Source organism: Euprymna scolopes, chromosome 43 (assembly GCF_053919585.1).
Source record: "Euprymna scolopes isolate OS-2025 chromosome 43, ASM5391958v1, whole genome shotgun sequence".
Taxonomy (NCBI): domain Eukaryota; kingdom Metazoa; phylum Mollusca; class Cephalopoda; order Sepiida; family Sepiolidae; genus Euprymna; species Euprymna scolopes.
In genome coordinates this window covers 63670720-63695735 of record NC_136524.1, presented here as the reverse complement: position 1 = coordinate 63695735, position 25016 = coordinate 63670720, and the positions used below count along the sequence as shown (strand labels likewise).

Here is a 25016-nt window from a genome sequence, read left to right as displayed (position 1 = left end):
AAGTTTTCTTGTAGCAATATTTGTTTACAGAGCCAATGTGTGCATACTGCGAAGGTGAAGGTCCAGCTGGTGTCGAAGGAAAGTTCTCCTTTTTTCTTTCTCACAGTGAAGTCGGTCGGAGTACATATTCCCTACTTGGTCCAATTCAGATAATGGGGCCTCGCATCAGTGATGAGGGATCGGGGGGGGGGGGGTATCAATATGCAAAGGAGGCGTTGAGGGGTAGGCCACAAAACAGTGCATATTCTCTCCTGATTACACGTCATTATATGGAGATTAGAATGGATTAGCCCACAAGTTAAAACAACTGATGAACTTGATTATATACATGTCTGCAAAGTAAGCTGATTCTTCCAAACTATATCTTCTGTTGGTCACTCCATTTCAAGTTTCTTCTATTGCTCGTGTAGCAAATATCATTCAATAGATCTTTGTAACTAAATTTAGATAAATCTTTCATCTCAAATACTCTGAATTGATAATCAAAATTGGTAGTGAAACTGTAAAATGTTTTTGACTCCTAATCGGGTATGAGACGAATGGATGCGCCAATCATTTTTATAACCACTAGCTGTGCTAAACAACCAATGAAAACCTTTCAAAATTACTATAAAAATTGTTGAATTTTGGATTCAATCAGTTCACCATTAACTACGCCACGAACCGCATTTGATTCTTGGCCACCATCTTGGTTACTGCCAATTACTGATCTGAACTACGCCGCCATCTTTGTTCAACATAATGTCTCAAAACTTAACAGGTTATTCGTCCAGCCATCGTCTTTTCTTTGACGAATCGGAATCTAAATTCGAATTGTAGCAGGTAAAATTTCTGAGATATCTAAGGATTCGAAAACTACACAAAGTGATACAATCTCCAACAGAGAATCCTAACGACCTCGAAAAGAATGCAACTGTTTTTTCAGAACTGATTCAATACTTAGACGATATAAGTCCGTCTCTGATTATAAGAGATGCATTGGATGATGGACGGAAAGCATTGAACATATTAAGAGAACATTATTTATCGAAAGGGAAACCGAAAATTATCTCACTATATACAGAACTAACGTCTCTGAAACGTAACGAGGATGAAACTATTACCGACTACGTTATAAGGGCAGAAACAACCGCCGATGCCTTAAAACTCTCAGGTCAAATAATAAGCGATATCTTGTTGATATCAATGACCCTCAAGGGACTTCCAGCCGATTTTAAACCATTTACAACTCAGAAAGACAAACCCATAAATTTCAGCGAATTTAAAGTGGCATTGCGCAGTTACGAAGAGACTAATCGTATGCTCGTGGACAATAATAACTCCAGCAATATTATGAAGTTCAAAAATGCTTCTCGAAAGCAGACACCACCAAATTACACACCTCATCGCAACGTGTTCCCCAAAAGTAATTTTCCCAAGAAAAAGAAAATTATCTGCTATAATTGTGGACGATTCAACCACAAAAGTTTCCAATGTCGATATAAACGCTCTAAAATAGACTCCGTAAAAAACGCTGAGAACTTGGAGGAAGAATATATATTTCTATTCACATGTAACTTTGACAATACCACAAACGGTAAAAATCTACTTGTAGACTGTGGTGCTACAGCACATGTTATCACCAAGGAATCTGATTTTATTATTTTTGATTCAAACTTTAATCCACGAAGTCATTTTGTCGAACTTACCGACGGTAGTCAAATAAATGATATAGTCTTGAAAAGAGGCGATGCTAAAATATCCCTAAAAAATAATAAAGGCGAAATCTGTAAGTGTATTCTAAAAAAAATGCTCTGTTCATACCTACATTTAAGCAAGACATATTTTCCGTGCAAGCTGCAATTAAACAAGGTGCAAATATACAGTTTGGCCAAAACAAGTCAAAATTGACATACCCCAATGGAACTGTATTTGATATTAAAGAAAATGGCCAACTATATTATTTAAAAAGTATGGTTCCCTCAAAAACTGCCTGTCATGACTTGGAAACCTGGCATAAAATTCTAGGACACTGCAATACAGCTGATATTAAAAAAAAAAAAAAAAAAAAAAATCACCAAATGTAGTCGAAGGCATGAAATTAATACCTTCAGACGATCTCCCAAATTGTGATGTGTGTGTACAGGGGAAAATGACAAAATATATAAGTCGAACGCCAGACAAAAAAGCTACGAAAATTCTCTCACTTATGCATTGTGATTTAGCAGGTCCAATCAGCCCGATGGGGAGAAATAATCTAAGAAACCCAAAAAGAGAAGCATGATCAGTCAAAATCACACCAAAAAAATGTAAATTGTCCCGAGCACAATGTTAAACTGCAACCATTTCTACCTTACTAACCAAATTAACCAACTAATACCTAACATAATGTTTCCAGTTTTTGTTAAAAAAAAAAAAAGAAAGATCACTTGTAAAAACCTTTTCTTTGTAAATTTCCTTTTTGTCAAATAACTTTTTTGTATCTTTTTTTTTGGCAAACATTTGTTAAAAAAAAAAAAAAAAAAAAAAAATGTATATTTGTGAATTTTTGTGCATATGTTTATATGTATTTGAAAAGTATTCTATTTGTATGTTTATATATATTTGAAAAGTGTTTATTTTTATATGTATATATATATAAAAAAAAGGCTTCTTTTTTGCACACATTATACCAATATATTAATTCTTTTTGACCAATGAGAATAGGGACAAATTCCCCTAAAAAAAAAAAAAAAAAAAAAAAATTATTTTATTGGTTTATTTTTATTTGTTCATTTATTTGTTTATTTTTATTTATATATTTATTTATTTTTCTTTCCTTTTTTCAAGTCAAACCAAAATTGAATCCGAAAGGATTTTTTCATTATATCAAAAAAGGGTGTGTGTAAAATGTTTTTGACTCCTAATAATGTTATCAGACGACTGGATTCGCCAATCATTTTTATAACCACTGGCTGTGCTAAACAACCAATGAAAACCTTTCAAAATTACTATCAAAACTGTTGAATTTTGGATTCAATCAGTTTGCTGTTAACTATGCTACAGACCGCATTTGATTCTTGGCCGCCATTTTAGTTACTGTCAATTACTGATCTGAACTACGCCGCCATCTTTGTTCAACATAATGTCTCAAAACTTAACAGAAACATTTCATTTGAATGGCATTTTTTCAATCATGTTGCAAATGAATAAATTGGTTACAGATTAGCGAGATGACCATTTGGGAATAAAAATTGTTCTAAATAAACAACAGGTATATAATAAAGGCATCATTGCTGTTGCACTTCTGCATAGAGCTCACAAAGATCATACATCAGGATTGTTGGATCTGTTGGTTGCAGCTTGCAGCTATTTGTTAAACTTACAAGTTTTTTTTAAGGTGTTCAAACATAATCGAAGTAGAATCTCATTTTTTGGAGGATGATTTATCTGAAATTGTCAATCTACAAATTTACTATTAGTAAAATATTATTGCTCTTGTCTGTATATTGTTTTTCTTTTTACAATATAATAAATCAATCTACCAAATGTTATAGTGACTGGTGCAACAACCAAACCTTTATAACTAAGGTAAAAACATGAATATTCTTTGATCGAGGGGAAGATTTAAAATAGTTAACAAAACATCCACACCTTGCCCTCCTCATGTTAAGAATGCTTTTCTAAATAATAACAAGTGGAAGTTTCGTTTTAGATGTATTAAAATTAACTAGCTACTTTTTTCTCCATTGCCCCATGTGCTAAAGATCAGAAGAGATATAATCAAAAAGATCTGGGCCATTGCTGACATTTGAAGTGTTGCCATAGATTGTGGTGTCATTTTCATTAAATGTCTATGAATGACCTAAGAATGCGATATAGGAGATCATTGAAATCAAGAAAGTTAGGCCCAGGATGTAATCCTGAGAGACGCCGGCGTTGATACAATGTGTTTCTGATTTCTGCCCATCAATGACTACTCTTATAAACCCATCAGAGAATAACTATTTAATAATTGATAAGACATTTCCAGCTATTCCGAAGCTGGAAATCTTGTGAAAGGCCTACATATGTCAACAGCTATTGCTCTAGAAACAAAGCCTTTATCAAGAGATTCACTAATCCTGTGTGCACAGTTAGCACATCAGCTGTAGATCTAGCAGAACAGAAATCAAATTGCCTGTCAGCGAGTAGGTTATTTCTGCTGGGGTGATTGACTACTTCTCTATTTATCAGGTTCCAACAACTTACTCATGATGCACAGGAGACTGCATGGTCTCTACTGAGAGAGATGACCAATCTCTGGAATTTCTAAATACACACTGATGAAGTTTTCCAGGGTGTTGGGAAGCATTTCTCCTTAAGGCAACATTTAAACAGCTTTGTAAGTCTGGGAACTAGTTCCGGTTGAAGCTTTTTGAGCACTATAATGGGAATGCTATCGGAACAGTTGCTTTACTGGAATCTAGGTCTTTGATAAGCCCAAATGCTTTTCTAAATAGTAACAAGTGAAAGTTTGGTTTTAGATGCATTAAAATTACTTGGCAACATCATGCACAGATATTTGTATGTTGCATAGCATGTTTTCAGTCACAGCAGGAAATACGGGAAGTAGGCGGCCATGGTTGAAAAGGATAGAATTTGCTGCAAAGTTCTTAGCAAAGAGTTTTGCTTTGTCAGATACTGACGAAATTACCTCAGATTGATTGATGATCATTGGAATAGGACACTTCTATTCAGGACTGTTTGTTATTCGCCAAAACTGGTGGGAACTAAGCTGCTGCTCAGCTACTTTGGACTTGATGTACTGAGCATACGAATCTCTTGCATTCTTTATTACTCTTTTACAGTAGTTGTTAGCAATCTTAAAAGGTAACTTTAGTTTCATAACATTTATTTTATTGAAGGCAATAGAAATACTGGTTTCTTTGTGTAATGGCAACAGCACATTCTGGAGTGAATCCCAGCTGACTATTAAGTTTTTGCTGGAATTTCTTAGTATGTAGCAGTCTATATTCCAGCAAGTCAGATACTATAGAGGACACATTATTTTTGAACATGCAATGCAGAGGTATATTTGATATAAATATTCGGAAGTTATCCCAATCAACCATAGAGTATCGCTATACAGTACAATAAGAAATACATTTTGTGTTTATCTTAACTGAGACAGCTTAGTGATCGGAAGATCCCAATGAAGACAGAATGGAGGTTGAGCACAGATCTAGGCAAGTTGTAAGAAAAAAGTTCTGACAGAACAGATACTCCACTAGACCAAAGTATATTTTAATTAGCATTTCATATGAAAAGTTGGTTAAAAAAAAAAAAAGAAAGAAACTAGAAATACCCCCCAGTTCTTGTTAATCCTCAAAAGAATAAATATAACAAATATAACAAAAAGCCTTCATGTTCTATCTGAGAGAATGCCGAAAAAGAATATATGAGCATTATATATCTTCTAAAACACTTGCTGTCCTTTATATAATAGATTAAAAGCTGATGTTATCCAATCAAGCTGTTTGAAGGATTAGGTTTCTGATCCAAAATGCATCAAATATTGATGTTATTGTCCTTTTTCCTTTTCTTTGCAAAACTCAATTATATTTTACAAAACCAAAAACAACAATTTTCCCCTACAAAATAACCTGAATATGAATAAATAATTGAAGATATAAAACTTGAAGTATAAAGGCTTTTACCACAGTGGCTGGATTTGACATTAAACAATCCAAAAAGAGTTGACACGCCATAAAAGAAAACAAACTAGCCAAATAACAAAGTATGACAAAGGGGGGAAAAAAATTGTCATTTTCTGGATCAGAATCTATAAATCTAACACTTATTGTTGGCCTAGTTTTGATGTTGAAGTAGTTTTTTTTTAATGTCTTAGTTTTTATCTATTAATTTTTATGGTAAGCAAAGTAAATATTCCAAAGTTCACTTGCTTATTGAATATCACATTTTAAAAGGCTTTTTGCACCAATTTGATAAATGGCCATATTGTACCTATTAGAAACTTGACACTTTAATATCAAAAGATTTAAAATGCTTGGAATTTTTTTTATAGCGCAGCTTTGAACATGGTCTTGTCTGATCACCAAATACTCTGAAATATTTCATGTTTCCTTATATTTTGTTTGGTTTTGGTACAAGTGAAAAATATAGATGAAAATCTCATGTTTATCAAAACTTGTATATAATATATATAACTAGCGGGGTTACCCGGCATTGCCCGGGTGTTTCAAGATGTGTGTGGTTTTGGGTAAATCAAAACAAAAGAATAATAAAAAATTTTTGCCCGGGTGTTTGTTTCCGGGATGGGGAGAGGGGGAGTTAAAAAAAAAAATGCAATTAGCCAAAAAAGAAAAAAAGGAAAAAGAACAAAAAGAAAGAAAAAGAACAAAAAGAAAAAAAAGGAAAAAGAAAAAAAAGGAAAAAGAAAAAAAAGGAAAAAGAAAAAAAAGGAAAAAGAAAAAAAAGGAAAAAGAAAAAAAGGGAAAAAGAAAAAAAGGGAAAAAAAAGGAAAAAAAGGAAAAAGAAAAAAGGAAAAAGAAAAAAGGAAAAAGAAAAGGAAAAAGAAAAGGAAAAAGAAAAAAGGAAAAAGAAAAAAGGAAAAAGAAAAAAGGAAAAAGAAAAAAGGAAAAAGAAAAAAGGAAAAAGAAAAAAGGAAAAAAAGGAAAAAAAAGGAAAAAGAGAAAAAGGAAAAAGAGAAAAAGGAAAAAGAGAAAAAGGAAAAAGAGAAAAAGGAAAAAGAGAAAAAAGGAAAAACAGAAAAAAGGAAAAACAGAAAAAAGGAAAAAGAGAAAAAAGGAAAAACAGAAAAAAGGAAAAAGAGAAAAAAGGAAAAAGAGAAAAGGAAAAAGAGAAAAGGAAAAAGAGAAAAAAGGAAAAAGAGAAAGGAAAAAGAGAAAAAGGAAAAAGAGAAAAAAGGAAAAAGAGAAAAAAGGAAAAAGAGAAAAAAGGAAAAAGAGAAAAAGGAAAAAGAGAAAAAAGGAAAAAGAAAAAAAGGAAAAAGAGAAAGAAAAAGAAAAAAAAAGGAAAAAGAGAAAAAAAAAGAAAAAAAAGGAAAAAGAGAAAAAGCAGAAAAAGAAAAGAGAAAAAAAAAAAAGAGAAAAGGGAAAAAAAGAAAAGGAAAAAAAGAGAAAAAAGAGAAAAAAAAGGAAAAAGAGAAAAAAAGGAAAAAGAAAAAAAGGAAATAGAGAAAAAAAAGGAAATAGAGAAAAAAAGGAAATAGAGAAAAAAAAGGAAATAGAGAAAAAAAAGGAAATAGAGAAAAAAAAGGAAATAGAGAAAAAAAAGGAAAAAGAGAAAAAAAGGAAAAAGAAAAAAAAAGGAAAAAGAGAAAAAAAAAGGAAAAAGAGAAAAAAAGGAAAAAGAAAAAAAAAGGAAAAAGAGAAAAAAAAAGGAAAAAGAGGAAAAAAGAAAAAAAAAGACAAACAGAAAGAAAGATAGCGTCTGAAATGAAAATATGTTTATTTTATGTTAGTATTTAATGTATTTACTATTTGTCTTTTGTTTTGTTTATGCAAAAGATTTATCCATATAAAGTGGGCAGAGCGGTCGCTCTAGATATATCTAAGGCTTTTGATAGGGTATGGCATGAGGGTCTCCTCAGGAAAATTAGATCATACGGTATCACTGGTAGAATACTTAACATAATTAAATCCTTCTTAGATAAGAGAAAAATCCAGGTTGTCTTCGACGGTCGTACATGTAAACAGTGTGATATAAATGCGGGAGTGCTTCAGGGGTCTATCCTTGGGCCTCTATTGCTCCTAATATTTATTAATGACCTTCCCGACAAAACTGCCTCTAAGATGGGTATATATGCTGATGACACTACACTCTATAACAGGCATGACAGGAAAACAAATGAACACATAACTAAAGAAATGGCAAAAAACACTAGAGGATGATCTCCAATCTGTAGTGGAATGGGGACATAAATGGATGGTCACATTCAATGCTGCCAAGACTAAACTGGTTTCCTTCAATAATTACAAGAAACCTTCTCTGCCACCAATAGCAATGGCCAGTGACTCCCTGTCTGAGAGTACATCTTTCAAACTGCTTGGTCTAACGTTCACAGGAAACAGGAGTTGGAACAATTATATTGAAAACATTGCCAGGGCCGCTGCAAAGAAGGTAGGCTCTCTCTACCGTGCTACAAAAATACTGACACCTGAAAGTATCCTGTATCTCTATAAGGCCACCATTTGCCCATGTATGGAGTATTGTTGTCACATTTGGGGTGGTGCATCTGCTGCTAGTCTCTCGCTCCTAGACAAGGTTCAAAAGAGAGCCGCCAATCTGATAGGCCCTGAACTGTCATCTAAGCTTCAGCCTCTGTCCCATCGACGAAACGTTGCATCCCTCTGCCTGTTCTACAAGTAATTAAATGGTGAATGCTCTGACAAACTGCAGACACTTGTGCCCCCACGACGTAGACACCTTTGACAAACCCGACAGCCACCTAAATCCCACCCCCACACAGTAGAGATCCCTAGGTGTAAAAGATCTTTCTACTCGAGTAGTTTATTCCCCAGAACCGCCAGACTCTGGAATTCCATTCCAGGTCCCTGCTTCCCTAACTGTACTGACATGCAGAAGTTCAAGTGTAACCTGAACCAACATCTTGCTGCCAAAATCCCAACATAGTGCCCCAGCAGTTGCTGCCCCTGATAGTAGCCCCCTACACCAAAGTGGCAATGTGCCTTGTTTTGGGTGAAAATGTAATAAAAAAAAGAAAAAAAAAAAAGTAATTTTTTTGTCTGCAAGAATAGATTTTTTTAACCATATTAATGTTAGGTGTAAGTACACTGGCTTTTTTATTTGTTGTTGTTAATTAACCGTGTGTATGCATCGCTGTCATAGTGGCTTTCTTCCAAATCCAATGTCGTCTGCCTCAATTTACATAGTATTTTTTTTAATTGGGCTAATGAAACTTCGAGAAATTCAATGTGTAAAAATAAATAATTAAAAGAAGAAGTCACCTCTCCCCTGCAATATCACCTTAAAAAGTACAGTAAGCATAACATAAAAAAAAAAAACATAATAAAAGGAATAAATAGGCGAGTAATCGGTTGAAAAATTGATTGCCGGTGTCGTGTGATCCAAGCTTGAATGGAAATCACGGTAAATCGGGGGACGAAAAAAGCAAAGAAAAGGAAGAAGTCCATATACTTGGAAATCAGCTGCATATAAAACTGTATTTACTTGAATGTTGGCTGGGAATTGTTAATCGAGGAGGTTAGGTTGATAAAGGAATGAACGTGACAAATACAGTTAGATACGCAATTAATAGTTGCAGACGGATAGAGTTAGATGTAAAATCTGGAATCCAATGTTAGTTCGTTTCGTGTTTTTGTGTATTTAATAAACGCGATTGTTTCTGTGTAAACTGTAGAATGCGGCGAAGAACGGATTTCTGTAAGAGAACTGAACTGTAGTCACCTGAATGTTGGCTGGGAGTGTTAATTGATAATGGCTATGTCGAAAAAGATAGGAACGTGACATAAATACAGTTGGGAATCCAATGGTAGTTGGTTTCGTTTGTTTGTTTATTTATGTAATAAATGCGATTTTCTCTGTAAATTGCATTTTTAATGCGGAGGAGAACGAATTTCAGTAAGAGAGCGTTGTGATAGACTGCTATTAAATTAAGCAAGGTAAAATTGAACGTGGGCTAAGAATGTCTGATAAAAAAAGTAAAAAAGAAAAAGACGGCATCAGTAACCCTTCGGTTCGTTAACCCCCCCCCCCCATATAAATAAATAAAAATAAAAAAAAAGAAAAGGAAGAAATGGCATAAGTAAACATTGGATTCGAAAAAATGCCAATCCGTTTTTTTAAAGCAACTACGAACTCAAACCGGTGCTTCCTCATAGTGTCCCTTGTGGACGTATCCCCACTGGTGATAAGTAGGCGCAGGAGGAGTATGAATGTAATAGAGGGAAAAGATTTTACCACTTCCATTGATTGTAACCGAATTTGGCCGTGGACTCTCAGCAGAAAAAAATATAGGGATCTAAATTTATTGAGTAAGTGGATAGGTGATAGGTGACACACCAAAGGCAATGTGCTGCAGTGCGTGCACGTTACATTTGCATGAAATGTCTTGATTTTCAATCCTATTAAAGTCAAAATTGCAGGGGAAAAAATGAGTTCATTTTATTTATATAGAGAAGAGCAAACATTTAGAAGTTTGTTAACTAAAAAAAACTTATTTACATTTAAAACACTCCAAACATATGAGATTCTACTTTTTTAGGCGTTTATGCGTGAACAGACTAAAACATTAATTTAGAATTTAGAATGGGGGTTAAGTTGTGCATATAAATATAATGTAAGATGATCCCATTTCCGGTACATTCTAACTTTTAAGAAGTTACGTAATTTTTACCACTACTTCTAAGTCTGATCAGCAGAACCATAAAATTACATGTAATTGCTTTATTTTTTCATATTACCATCCAAACTTAGTAGGAAAGTATGACTTTTAACAATCACATATTTTATACTAAAGTTTGATTTGAAACATTAACGTTCCCAAGATTTAAAACAAATAAAGTTGGTTACATGCCCTGAAAACATTATCTGATCAATAAGGTGTGATCATTTTGTGTTAAATTTATATTAGGTATCCCAAACTAGCCTAGTTTAAGATGCGAAAACTGGTAAATAAAGTTAAATTTCCCTTAATTTCAACTTGCGATATCTCGTTTATTTTTTGGGTTATTTTGATAAAGTTTTGATTTAAATAAAATCTAATCTTTTTGGTTTATAGTAGTATTGGGACGATTCCTAATTTTTATACGATTCCGATTCCAGGAAAATATTGATTAACGATTCCGATACCAAGTATGATTCCGATTCCTAGGGAATTATTGTTTTGAAATATACCAGGTAGTTTTATACTTACGGTCGGTAGTTCCCAAATATGTTCCCTAACTTTGGAAGAGATATTTTATGTCTACACCGTCGTGTTTTGGTTTAAATAAAATTATTATATAGTCAACTAAACGGAAAAATTAGCAAAATTTATTTTAGAGAAAATTTATTTTACTTAATTGGAATACAGGAAAAAAAACAAAGAAAATAGAATTTATCCTTCAGAGAAAAAACAAATAAAATAGAATTTATATAACAGAACAAAAACAAAAAAATTAGAGAATAAATTAACACGATTCATTATTTTGGTCCTCATAATTTACAGATTTAATGAATTAAATAAAAAAAATATAGCGGAAGAGAAAGAAAATATATACTAATTAAATATAAAAAAAGATAAATATTTAATTTAATAATTTATAAATGAACGTGCGTAATGAAAAAAAAACAATATACCACGTGACATGGCGCTGTAGATACAAAATAATCCTTCCAAAGTTAACGACCATATTTGAGAAATACCATTAATCGAAAGTTTTTGTGTTTTATACCAAAAGGTAGGTATAGCGAAAAGTTACAAGTAAAGGAATTTCAAAAACGATTTTTTGTTTGGCTATTGATAGTTGTATTTGTGACGGCAGTTCTTCAGACCTCCATAATTCACAAAGAGTAGTTAACACCTATTGTTTTTTCTTACTTTTTCATTACTTTTACACGTTGTTTCTAACGTGAAGAATAAGTTTAGCCAAACTAATTTTGAAATAGGGTATATCAAAGGAACACATATAAAAATGATACCACTATAAAAAAACAAATGAAATACTAGATAAAATTGAGCAAACATAGTTACCAAAATTACAGAAAAAGATAAAACAAAACAAAAAATGGTGAAGTTTGTTGAGTGAAATGAATTATTGAAAGAAAATTAATTGAACTAATAGAAATGTTAAATAAAAAAATGTCACATTTCAATATTTTTTTAATAATTAAATTCTCAGGGTTGTCGAAATTAAAAATTAAGTGATTTTTTTTAATTAGACTTATTTCGAAGCTTGTTACCTTGAAAAATACATTTTAAACCCTGTTTTTTTTTATAAATAAATTGAAAAAAAAAAAAAAACGCAATTAAAAAAATTTAATTGATAATTGAAACTTTAAAAACATTAAACATTGAAAAATTACTTATCTCACAAATTAACGTCCAATAAAGTAGATCCAGTCTTCATACAGGAATTCGGTTATAATAAATATATCTTTCCCAAACTTAAAAATTAAATCTTTTTTTTTTTTTTGGAGAGAGAGTGCTTTAAAATCGCTGGGGAATGCCGGCTAAAATTTTAAAGAAGTAAATTTTAGGAGTTTAGTGCCTTTCAAAGACGGTTATCATAATTTATTATCATCCTTTAATTTCCTTTTTTCCTCCCCCACACCTTTCCATGTGGTTCAGTAGTTAACCAGTGCTCCTGTTGCTGTCAGTCAGCTATCTTTACCTAAGTTTTAATTTCTAGTTAAAAGAATTTTTCATGAATAGAATCAGCATTTATAAAAATTGTATTTTTAGTTGTATATATTGTATTTACTCTTTGAAGTTAAGGAAGGTTAAAAAACGTGGTGACTTAGGCAAAAAAAAAAAAAAGACACTGCGATTTCGACCCTCACTAATAAAACTGCTCTGAGTGACTAATTGGTAATTTTTTGTTCCTTTTCTTTTTTATTTTGCTCCTCCAATTCATTTGGATGCTTCATAGTTAAATGTTTTAACATGTTGGTTGTGGTCATGTTAGATGGTTTTATTCCTCGCAATATTTTAATTTGACAGACTTTGCAAATGGCTTTCAACTCATCATCTTCAACTTCAAAAAGTTTCTATGCAAGACTTTTTTTGGACTTTGAGGCCATATTAGAAAATTCAGTTTATCTGTAAACAAATAAATTACTATTAAATTTTGTTTTAAAGCTAGTCAATTATTTGGATAATAAATTCAAAATAATCCGCTAAAAAAGACAAAAAGAAAAAAATATAAAGGGATGGAGCGGTAAATTGTACCAACCAGTAGTTAACAAAAAAAAAAAAAAAAAACTGATAGAATTTAATTTTTGAAACCAATGTATAAAAGTTTACATAATGAAATGCAAATATGCATTTCTTTTGAATTTTTTTTTTTTGGTTGACTGTGTTCAATTCACACATGGTTGATGCGGTTCAATATTGCTAAACTATAAGTCTTAAGTAAAATTCTATTTATAAATACTTTTTAAAATGAAATTATTTAATTAATCGTAAATATTATTTAGACATAAAAATTAATTGATTACAACACCTTTTAAAAAATATGTATTAATTTCTTTTTCGTTCAGCAAAAAACTGCGCCAAACACTTTTTTTTTAATTTTCAATTTAAAATTCTAGAAAAAAGATTATATTATTCTGCTTTTAATATAATCAAATTCAGGGTTTTATCTTTCTGGAGAAAAAAATTTAAAAAATGGATTTTATTTCAATGAAATTTAAAAAAAAAAAAACAACTTGACTGAATTGAATTAATTACCCTTAAATTAACGAAGGGGTTATTTAATAACTTTAGGTTTGGAACAGATAGGTATGGGGTCGGTTTTTTTTAAACTTCAAAAGAAGCCGACTACTGTCCAAATTTTGTGAAATAATACGTGATCAATTTCATTTTAGAGATATTTCTTTCAAAAGCCTTCTTTTAAAAAAAGAAAAAAAGTATATTGTTCTATTAAACCTTTTACTGTTTAAATAATTTGACTTTGCTCGTTTTATTTTAAGAAAATATAAGTTGAAAAAGCATTTTCATTCAGTATTAGAAGATTTGTCAGTAAAAAAAAAACAATCGCCAAAAAGATAAGCGTTTTTTTTATTTTTACTCGTAATGTAGAGCCCTGCATACTTCTTTTCAAGTTAACTCTTTCGTAGTTTTGATTACAATAGATCTGAATGAATGAACCTTGTAAGGGAGGGGGCACTAAGCATTGCCCTGTTAATAATAAATTTCTTTGGTTTCTTTTTATAACATGCTACATTTCTCTCTTGCAGTTAGAAATATCAGGAATTTTTGTTCTTTTTTTCAACATCAGACTAAAAGAATCGTAATGAAGGAATCGGAAAATTAAGGTATTTTTTAACGATGCAATTCCGATTCCGATGCCTCCCAAAATACACGATTCTTACGATTAACGATTCCGATTAATCGCCCCACCACTAGTTTATAGATATATAATTCTTTTTCTTGTGTCTTTAATAGTTTTTTTTCCAGGCTACTTCAAGTTATGTCACTAATTTTGGTGTATTTTTTTACACAAAAAAAATGTTGGTGTTTTTCAAATTTGGTGCATGTGATATTGTAAGTCTCCAGGTATAAAAAAATAGTACCATTTTAAAGAAAAAAGGTCAGTTATCAATATGGTGAGCTTAAAAAAAGAGGTTTAAGTTGTTTTTCACAAAAAAATCCAACTTGAAAACTTCAATGAAGAAAATATGAAAGAAATTCAGTTGAAAAAATTTTGTAGAGGAATGCATCTTTAATAATCTGTTGGTGTCATTACTACGCTCATAAATCAAGGGGCGCCACTAATAAAAGTGACTGTACCTACACATCGAGATTTACAACTTAATCCCAAGTGACCTAAGTAAGAAGTGTCATCATGAAAATCAACTGTCAGCACAAAAAAGCCAGCCGCATGACCTACAGTGAAAACGTAAACAACTTGTTTCACTATGGATTTGCTTTTGTTTATTTAAAAGTGATAGAAAGTTATTGTTTAAAATAATATTTTTAGTGCAATAAGCACATCAATAAAAGCAATGAAAATTTACAATTTAAAAAACAATGTCAGTTGTTTATTTTCTATATCTTCTTCCAAACTTTCATATATTCTTTGCTTTATCTTCTTTCGATTGGATAAACTTCAGCATTGTTAAATTATCTTTTAAAAATTAAACTGCGTATATTTTAAACAAACAAAAAAAAAACATTTTTAGTTAAAAAAAAAAATTAAAAAATTAACAAAATATAGCTAAGTTTTAAGTTACGTGCAACAAGTCATGTGTAAATAAAAAAATTAATTTCACGTAAAAATATGCATTTTTTTGTTTATGTTCTATCGGGCATTTTTGATAAATTTGAAGATTGTGTTAAATTATTTTTTTTAATTACACTGTACATTACTTAAAAAATAATAACTGAAAATATAATTAGTTATGTGCACTTGGCGCGTAAATGAAAAAATTAATTTCACTGTAAAAATCATTTTTTTTTGTTTAATAATTCTCCGAGACAGTACTTCTACAGTTTATTGCCGAAAATGGAGGTGCCATTTTTTTTTTCGTGCACCTGTCATTAAAATCCGAGGAAGAAATCAGTATTTTAAACTATGACCAAAATTAGAAATAAATAACAAAAAAATTAAACTAGATATTAATTACTTTCGGAAAGAACTATGAAAAAATATAAATAAAGAAAGTGAAAGAGAACATATATTCGTAACTGTTTAATTACAAATGTTTCGATTTAATTAATGAACATGGGAATGTTTTTTCATGGAACGTATATATATTTTTATTATTAAAATTAAAAATTAAAAACAGAAAATGAAAATGATATTCATAATTGTCTAAACTGGGTGAACACCATTTGAAAACCGAAACATTTACTGTATAAAAATTTATCAAAATATAATTGTAAAAACATTTATTGAAAAGTTTGTGTAAGAAAATATAATTTTAATAAAACAATGGATGGCCTTCAGGTCTTGATAAGTGGTGACTATATAATGCTAAAAAACATTTTTTTTTAATTGAACTTAATCTTTAAAGTGTTTTTTCTAAAATGTATAAAGGAATTCCTCATTTTAGTTCAATTCAATCTTGAATTATTGTGCAATATCTAAATAATAATTATAGATGATTTGAAGTCTGTTTTACATACTGGCATTGGTTGAATGATGTTTAGAAAGTAACTCTTTAAGAGTATATCTGAGAAAATTGACCACATCCTGTCTGCTCATCCTTCGGCTAACATCCACATTTGTGGTGACTTCAATGTCCACAATGTGGAATGGCTGACCCACTCGAACAAGACAGATTATGAGGAGATGTTCTGTCATGATTTCGCTATTGCCTATGACCTCACCCAGATCGTTCACGAACCCACGCATGAGCCCGATACTTCTGGTCAGTATGTTAGCCTTCTAGACCTTTTTCTTACAATTTGCCTTGAGCTATGTTCATGTTCCATTCTGTTTCCTCTAGGATCTTCTGACCACTCGACTGTATCAGTTAAGATAAAAACAAAATGTACTAAGACTTCAGATGTACCTCAATACTCTATGGCTTACTGGGATAGCTTCCGTACATTGACCTACCTCTGCATTCCATGTTTAAAAAGGATGTGTCCTCTATAGTATCAGACCTGACTGAATGGTTAATTGTAGGCATAAACCGATTCATACCATCCAAATAATTTCAACAAAAACCTAACAGCCAGCCATGGTTCTCCCCAGAATGTGCTGCTGCCATTGCGCACAAAAATCACTTTTTCCATAGCTACCAACATAATAGATGTACTGAGACTAAAGCTGCTTTCAGGATTGCCAGCAACCACTGTAAAAGAGTAATAAAAAAAATGCAAGAGAGCTATATGCTCAATCCGTTAAATCGAAAGTAGCTGAGCAGTGGCTTGGTTCACACCAGTTTTGCCAAATAGCAAACAGGATCCTGAACAGAAGCATGCGTTCTATCCTAACTATCATCAATGGACCTGAGGTCATCTTATCAGCATCAGACAAGGCCAAACTATTTGCCAAAAACTTTGCAGCTAATTCTACCCTATGCAACGAAGTATTTCCTCCTATAACAGACAACACGCTATGCAGCATACAAATATCTGTGCGTGAGGTCGCCAAGCTAATCAAGAACCTTGATTCTAGTAAAGCAACTCGCCCTGACGGTATTCCAATTATAGTGCTGAAAAAACTTCAACCAGAACTTGCCTCCATACTTACAAAACTGTTTAAGTGTTGCCTCAAGGGGAAGTGCTTCCCAACACCCTGGAAAACTTCATCAGTATGCCCTGTATTTAAGAATTCAGGTGATAGGTCGTCTCCCTCTCAGTACAGGCCAATAAGTCTCCTGTGTGTCATTAGCAAGTTGCTGGAATCCATATTAAATAGAGAAGTAGTCAACCACCTTAGCAGAAATAACCTTCTTAGTGACATGCAATATGGTTTCCGTTTTGCTAGATCTGCAGCAGATGTGCTAATGGTTATGTCTCATAGGATTCGTGAATCTCTCGACAAAGGCTTCCTTTCTAGGGCAATTGCTCTTGACATATCAACGGCTTTCGATAAGGTATGACATAAGGACCTACTTCACAAGATTTCCAGCTACGGTATAACTGGAAATGTTTTCTCAATCATTAATTCATTTCTCTCTGATAGGCTCATAAGAGTAGACGTTGATGGGTAGAAATCAGAGGCCCACAGTATTAATGCTGGAGTCCCTCAGGGGTCAATCCTGGGCCCAACTCTCTTCCTGATCTACATCAATGATCTCCCAAAACACAAACTTAAATCATTTGTTGACATCTATGCTGATGACACAACCATCTATGGCAACACATCTAAGGCCGTAAATGACAAAGTTCTCTCTGATTGTCTCTCCTCTGATCTAGAGTGCATGGTACAGTGGGGGAAGAGGTAGCTGGTTACTTTTAATGCATCTAAAACCAAGCTCCTATCTTTACATCATCAACGCTCTGATCCCCATCTGGCATCAATTGAAATGGATGGCTCTCATCTAGGGGAAGCTCCATGTTTTGATAAGCTTCTGGGCTTGACCTTTACTCCTGACCTGAAACGGAACACATACATTAAGTCAGCTGCCAAGCTCGCTGGAAAAATGGTAGGATCTGTTTACCACTCCTGAAGATATCTCACTACTGATGCAATTCTCTATCTATATAAAAGCTAAGTACGTCCAAGGATGGAGTACTGCTGCCACATCTGGGCAGGAGCTGCTAAAAACAGCCTATCCTGCCTTGACAGAGTACAAAATAGGCTTCATGGCTTAGTGGGGGATGCCTTTTTCTCTTCCCTCCAACCTCTCTCCCATAGGAGAGACGTTGCGAGTCTGTCTTTGTTTTACCGTTACTTGGCAAGTGCTTACCTGAGCTCCAATCTCCCCTTCCCCTCACCAATCTTTCACAATAAACACCCGTCTAGCTGAAACCACTGTCTAAAATTTTCCCCACTCTTTAGCTGTGCCAAAACCAAAACGTAGATTCCATGAACAAAGCTTTTTTCTTAGAAGTGCACACCTGTAGAACTCTCTTCTGTTTGCCTGTTTCTCACCTGACTACAACCTGGATGTCTTCAAGTCAACATAAACAAATTCCTGATGAATCGCCCCCTTAAGTAAGCCACCTTATCAAATCTCCAATACTAACGATTAGTACGATACTATCCCATTGATTACTGTACACGCAATAACCCTTATCCCTAAGTGGCTTCCGGGCGTTGATAAGTGGTGACTACCTTGTAACAAAAAAAAAAACTTCCAAACTAACTATTCTTGTCAGATCTCCATCCCTTTTTCTTAGGTCCATTCTCATTACCTCGCATGTTTCCCTTGGTTTTCCACTGTCAACTGGACCTGCTACCACAATTGTTCTACATCTACTAATCCAAGAATTCTCATCAATTCTTTCAATATGATCATACTATCAAAGTCTCCTTTTCTGCACACGTCTCCCTACACTGGCCAGATTTAATCTTCATCTAATAGGTACGGGCAAAAATGGGTGGATAAAGATAGAAGGACCTCGTTTAGAAAGCCGATTTATCATAATTTTTTGTAGGTTTCTGACTACTTTTTGATTGTATTTGAAAGATTAGAGACTACAGTTAATTTCTTAAAGGAAAAAAATATTTGTACATGTAAAAAAAAAAAAAAAGTTATGAAAAATGTTTTCATGGGCGAGCTAACCAATTCAGCTAAATTTTGAAGTTAAATAAATTCATTGTAAAAATCCTTTAAAAAGATAAATATTAGTTTTCTGGGGCTATTTCAAAGATAATTAGTAAAGTCCTAAGACATTGAATTAAATAAAAAAAAAAAGAAGAAAAACACCTTGTTTGTACAAAAAATAGCTTAATTAGCCCCCAAACAGCAAGTAGTTCTGCCGTTTGCCAAAGTGCTACAAATAAAGGTTTGTAAACACGATTATATGGAAGCCCAAAATTTCAGCCAATCAAAACGTTGTTTCAAAATGAACTCATGATAGTAAAAGGAGGTAGGGGTGTCAGATTAATGATTAATTCAATGGTAATATCGGTTGTTCGAGAACTTAATTTTTCTTATAGTTATATTGAATATGGACTTTAGGGGCTTTTTTTGCAATGTTCCTGTAAAAATTAAATTTTTTTTAAAATTGTTATAATTTACGATGCTTTATTTTCATAAAAAAGCAAAACTAAATTCTTTCATTTTTTTTTTTACTACAGAAAACCATAACTTTAGTAAAGGTATTTTTTGTTTAAACAAAATAATACATTTCCACTAAGATTTAAATAAAAAATAATGGGTTCATTATATTCCGTGATCATTATTTTATGAATACTGAAAATTTCATTAAAATTGGTTAATTTCCTGATTTTTGGTGAATTTTTAAGTAAAGGGTTGGTTGGTTGGTTGTTTTTGTTTCATGGCATATCAACCCTTTTCGGGTTATTTAATGCCGAATCCAAAGATTTTGAAGAAAAATTTTTTAATAGAATATTTGTTTTTTCCAAGTCGGTTTCTATTTAACTCATAGTTGGGACCCTAACAGGCATTACCACTCCAGGTCAGAGTGGACCTGGGAGCAATGGCAATTAAAGGGTGGCTCCACACTCCCCTAAAGCCCGCAAGCTGAGGCCTCACCATCGGATATAGTATAAGGTCATATCCAGGACCTTAAGTAAAGGGAGGAGTCAAAATGTTTATACATTTTGAGCATCGGCATTCACTTTGCACGTATCTATCATCTAAGTTCATCAGAACAAAGGCACATATTACACATCTATCACATCATTCTCATATCATTTCTCTCCATGCAACACATGTTCTTATAACATTTGGTCAAATTTCACTCCCATTCATCATCACACTGCATACACATGTTTGATAGACTCTTTCCTTCGTTAACAGTGACAATGCTCTACCGGTTAGTAATAACAGAAGTTCCTTAAGCTTACTCCATTCAATCCTAATTACACTTGCACCTGCTCCTACTAGTGCTCCAATGGTCAAAGTAATCTATAAATATAAAAGCGAAAATGTGTGTGTGTATGTATGTATGTTCGCGTTTTGTGTATGTTTTTAACAAGCTTTTTCCGGCGGATTCTCGAGGTCGTCGCTCATTTTTAAAACATTCTATATCCCGTCTAAATGATAATATCTACGACTTAACAACGGTGGTCACCTCTCTATTTAATTTTCCGATTTTGAAACGTTAATTATTCAACATTTTCGGATCGGCACGTGTTGCATTCATTTTTCGGTATAAAAAAAGCAAAACTCGATTCGAATTACTGGCCCACAGCCAGTGATCTCTAGAAAGCTATGTAACGTTTGGTCAATGTCGGCTTCGTCATATCAGACGATTGCTTTCATTTCGAGACGAGACACTCCCCCTAATAAACAAGGAGCTGGTTTTCCCCAAAGTTAGTTAAAAACAAACAAACCAGTTTATTGACCTCATTAAAAACTGTCCCGCAGAAAATGTTAACTGCTGAATAGCTATTGCTTATGATCGGCGCATGTGCATTAAGCTTTTTCGTATAAAAAAAAGAAGCCGACAGACTCGTGGTAAATAAAACACTGTCCCGCACTCAAAGTTCACATCAATAACTTGTCAAAAACGGGCACCTGTTTTTTCACACTTTACTATTTTCCAACTGTGCGTCAAGGCTTCGTTTTATTTTTAAAACAACAAACGAGTTTTCTTTTCATTTACCCAAAAACAGACACACCTACAAACACCCGGGCAACGTCATTAAACTCGTCACAAATGGGCACCTTTACTATTTTCCAACTGCGCGTCAAGTCTTCAAATTTTTTTTTAAAACCAACGATTTTTCTTTTCATTTACCCAAAAACACACACACCTACAAACACCCAGGCAACGCCGAGTACCCCTCGCTAGTCTATATATATAAAAGCGAAAATCTGTATGTATGTGCGTTTGTATGTCTCGCAAAAACTTTCGACACGGGTCACGGATTTTGCCAGATCGGTATCATTTTAAACTTCCTACCTTCGCCCGACATATCAAAAAATTGGCCAAAAACGTTAATTTCTTCACCCTGAAAATCAGCAGTTTTCTACAGGAGGAGGGTCAGCAAAAACCATCCTCTCATGATAAGTTTGGTTCTACGCATGCGTCATACGACGTCGTAACCTGATTTAGTTTAAATATTTGAAAAACTGACAATTTCGTGTACGTCGTCTTAGCTCAGTTGCTTACAGCGCAGCCTCATTATCTAATGGTTTTGGGTTTGAATCGTGGTGTGAGATGTCTGTTTTTTTTTTTTTTTCGATTTTTAAAATTTTTTACTTCGCTTATTCTTAGGGTTTCATTAACAACCTCCCCCACCCCACCCCGCCCAACCACACAAACCCAAAAACACCTGGGCAACGCCGGGTACCCCCCCCCTCAAGCCATTTTTCACATGTTTTTTTTATTTTTATTTTTCAGATTTTTTCAAAGGTTTTAACGTTCGTTTTTCTGTTTTCTTATTTTGTTTTTCCGATTTTTACATTTAACATCGTTCGTTTGCCTTACATTAGTTTTTTTTTTTTGTGTTTTTTTTTTAAAATATTTACTTCGCTTATTCTTATGTTTTAATTACCCCCCACCCCACCACCACCACCACTGGGTACCCCCCCGCTTTATTTTTCAGATAAGTTTTAACGTTCGTTTTTCTGTTTTCTTTTTTGTTTTTTTTTTACTTTGCTTATTCTTATGTTTTGATTAACACCCCCCCCCACCTCCCGCTCAACCACACACACCTCCAAACACTTGAGCAACGCCGGGTATCCCCCCCCCCGCTAGTCTATATATATATAAAAGCGAAAATGTGTGTATGCTGTATGTATGTATGTGTGTTTGTATGTCTGCCAAAAACTTTCGCCACGGGTCACGGATTTTCGCCAGATAGGTATCATTTTAAAGTTCCAACTTGTGCCCAACAAATATCGAAAAATTGACCAAAAACAATAATTCCTTCACCCTAAAATCATCAGTTTTGTACAGGGAGGGGTGTCGTAAAAAATCGTTCTTTCATTTTCTCTGCTCCTGCTATTACGACAATGACGTCATGTTTGACCTAGAAAACGTTGACGTTAGTTTAAAACCACCTGCAAGTGTTTTTATAGGTTTAATTTTATCCTTTCTCAGTTGTATGTCTCATAGGTTTACGGGTAACGTATCGGGCATTTTTTTCCACCTTAGCCTCGATGTTTCGGGTTCAAGCCCGTCTTTCTACCTAAACTTTTTCCTCTTTTACACATTTTTTTTTTTTTTTTAACGCTTGTTTGCAGTTTTGCTTTGTATTGGTTTTTCCAATTTTTCTTAACATCGTGTTTTTTTTTTTTTTAGAATATTAAAACAGGGTCACCCTCTCCTGCATACACACCCCCAAACACCCGGGTACCCTCGCTAGTCTATATATATAAAAGCGAAAATGAGTGTGTATGTTCGCTTTTTGTGTATGTCCGAGAAATGCTTTTTTCCGAGAAGCGATTGGTCAACTCACTTCTTAAAACTTTTTATATCACGTCTAAATGATAATATCTATGAGTTAACGGGGGTTGCCTATTTAATTTGCTTGACTTTGAAAAGGGAAATATTCAACATTTTTCGATCGCCGCATGTGTATTAAGCTTTTTCATATAATAAAAGCGAAAATAATTCTGGCAGCATTTTTCCGGGCGCGATCGCCGGAAACGTCCGAAAGCAATTTGCTATTCAATTTGGACAATACCCTTTTTATAATACTGCCCCACAGTCAAAGTTGACCTTATTAAGTACGGGCACCTGCCAAGTTTTAATACTTAAATAAATTCAAACATGTTTCCGTTACTATTTCGTGGTGGCCCAGTGGTTAACATCACACGTTTTTTTCACACTTTAATTTCCAACTTCGACTCAAGGGTTTAGGTTCGATCCTTCATACTTACCTACCAAAACTTTTTTTTTTTTTAAATTATACCCCCCCCCCCTCGACACAAACACCCGGGTGTGGTAGTATGTAAGTTGATTTTATCCAGAAACCATTCAATATTTTTGGGTTCAATGTTTTAAAACATATTTTCTTTTTAATTCTAATAAAATAAAACACGATTAAAAAAAAAAAATATTGTAAAATGATGAATAATAATTCCTATGTGGAGAAAGTATATTTCAATGGAGAAGCTATTATCGATGGAGAACCTATTGTTGACAAGCTTTGTTAGCTTGGTGATACCATTCGGACATGGAGATGTAGTTTCTAATGTTATTGCAAGAATTAGCAGTAAATGAAGTTCAGCAGGTTGTTACCACTGTCCACTAAAGAAAGAATATCAGAATTAAAATTTGATATTATTTTAAAAGCTAATTAGATCTAACTTATAAAATCTCACATTAACTTTGTTACAAAATTGTAAAAACGCAAAAACCAATATCTTATTTGCAAATATTAAAATACTAAGTGTAATATAAACAAAGTTTCACGGATTCAAACAAAAAGACTAAAACAAATTTTATTGATAAAATTCTTGAAGGTGAGAAATTATAAAATTAAATCTGGTATAAATATATGTTTATTGTTTTACATACTTCTTTATTAAACAGTCATAAAATGTACATTACTCATAACTGGAGGCTAATTAATCCAAAATGCTATTGTTTTAGAGTCTTTGTCTGAATCTTTGTTTATATTATGATAAATTTAATCACAATTATTTAATTTGAACCATTCAAACTACTGTTTTTATCTTGAATGTTATGCTTGTTTTGGCCAATGAAACCTAACCTTCATAGACCTGTGGTGCAATAGATAAAATAATCAGTTCTAAATGACATTCTATTGGCAATTAAAAGTTCAATCTTAATTACAAGCAATACTAAGAATATAATTACTTAGGTCTTTCACCCATCATGGTTGACGAAACAAGAACAATCTAACTATGTAAAGTTTAAAATTCCATACAGATTCAAACAGTTCAAACAGATGCACTTAAAAGTCAGAGGTTACATCAACCAAAACATTGAGAATAATAACCAGGATTAGAATAGTAATTTGAATACAAATTATCAATCGTTGTCTCAAAATTATAAAACAATTATTTCAATTGTAATTGGGAAAAAAAGTTTATAATTTCTTACCTTCAAGAATTTTATCAATAAGAGGTCGCACGGTTTCTTCATATATTGTATCCTGCTGTGTATCAGGTGAAAAGACATAATTAAAAGTAAATGGTTTTTTTCCAATCACAATCATCGGTTCATTGGCAGGGAAGTGTACACAAAGAAGGTTGCCTTGATCCTCCTCTTTCTGAGTGAGAGGCCGACATCTTACAGCTACCTTTACAGGAATTGCCATGACTAAAGAAAAGGAAAAAAGGTCTATATAATAATGTCAAAACATTTCATTCGTATGTTACCAACTTTTATTTTTTTTTTTATTTTTACACAAAAAAATTAAATTGTCTTAATAACAACGGCAACTGCTTATTGACAATGGTAGTATTTGAAATTTTGGTACTTGTACAGTTTAATCAAGACATTAAAAAATGAAAATATCAAAAAAAAAAAAGTTTAAATTGTACGTATCCGTTATGGAATGGAGTTCTCCAAAAAAAAAATTTCACTTAATTTCATCAAGTAGTTTTTGTTTTACATCGAAAAAACAATTTGTTATGATACCGAGCAAAAAGTTCGATTTTTAGGAAGAAAAGCTAGAATTAAAGATGGGGAAGGAGTGTTAGTGCTTTAACTGGAGTTATCTTCTGTGACGTTTCTAAACTCAAAAAAAAAATTAAGAAAAAAATCCAAGATGTCCGCCTTCAACACGCTCTCATAAAACGTGCTTTTCCGTTGAAAAAAAAAAAAAAAAAAAAATCTA

The 25016-nt window shown here is 32.9% G+C and overlaps 1 protein-coding gene across 1 annotated transcript in view; it reads right to left on the bottom strand.

Moving 5' to 3' along the window:
• Positions 1-25016, bottom strand: part of LOC145268371 (chromosome-associated kinesin KIF4A-like) — a 123580-nt gene that overhangs the window by 87594 nt on the left and 10970 nt on the right. Inside the window, exon 2 of the mRNA XM_080123922.1 lies at positions 24278-24496. Within this exon, the coding sequence (XP_079980048.1) occupies positions 24278-24494 (217 nt within the window). The 5' untranslated portion in view covers positions 24495-24496. The remainder of the gene's footprint in view (positions 1-24277; positions 24497-25016) is intronic.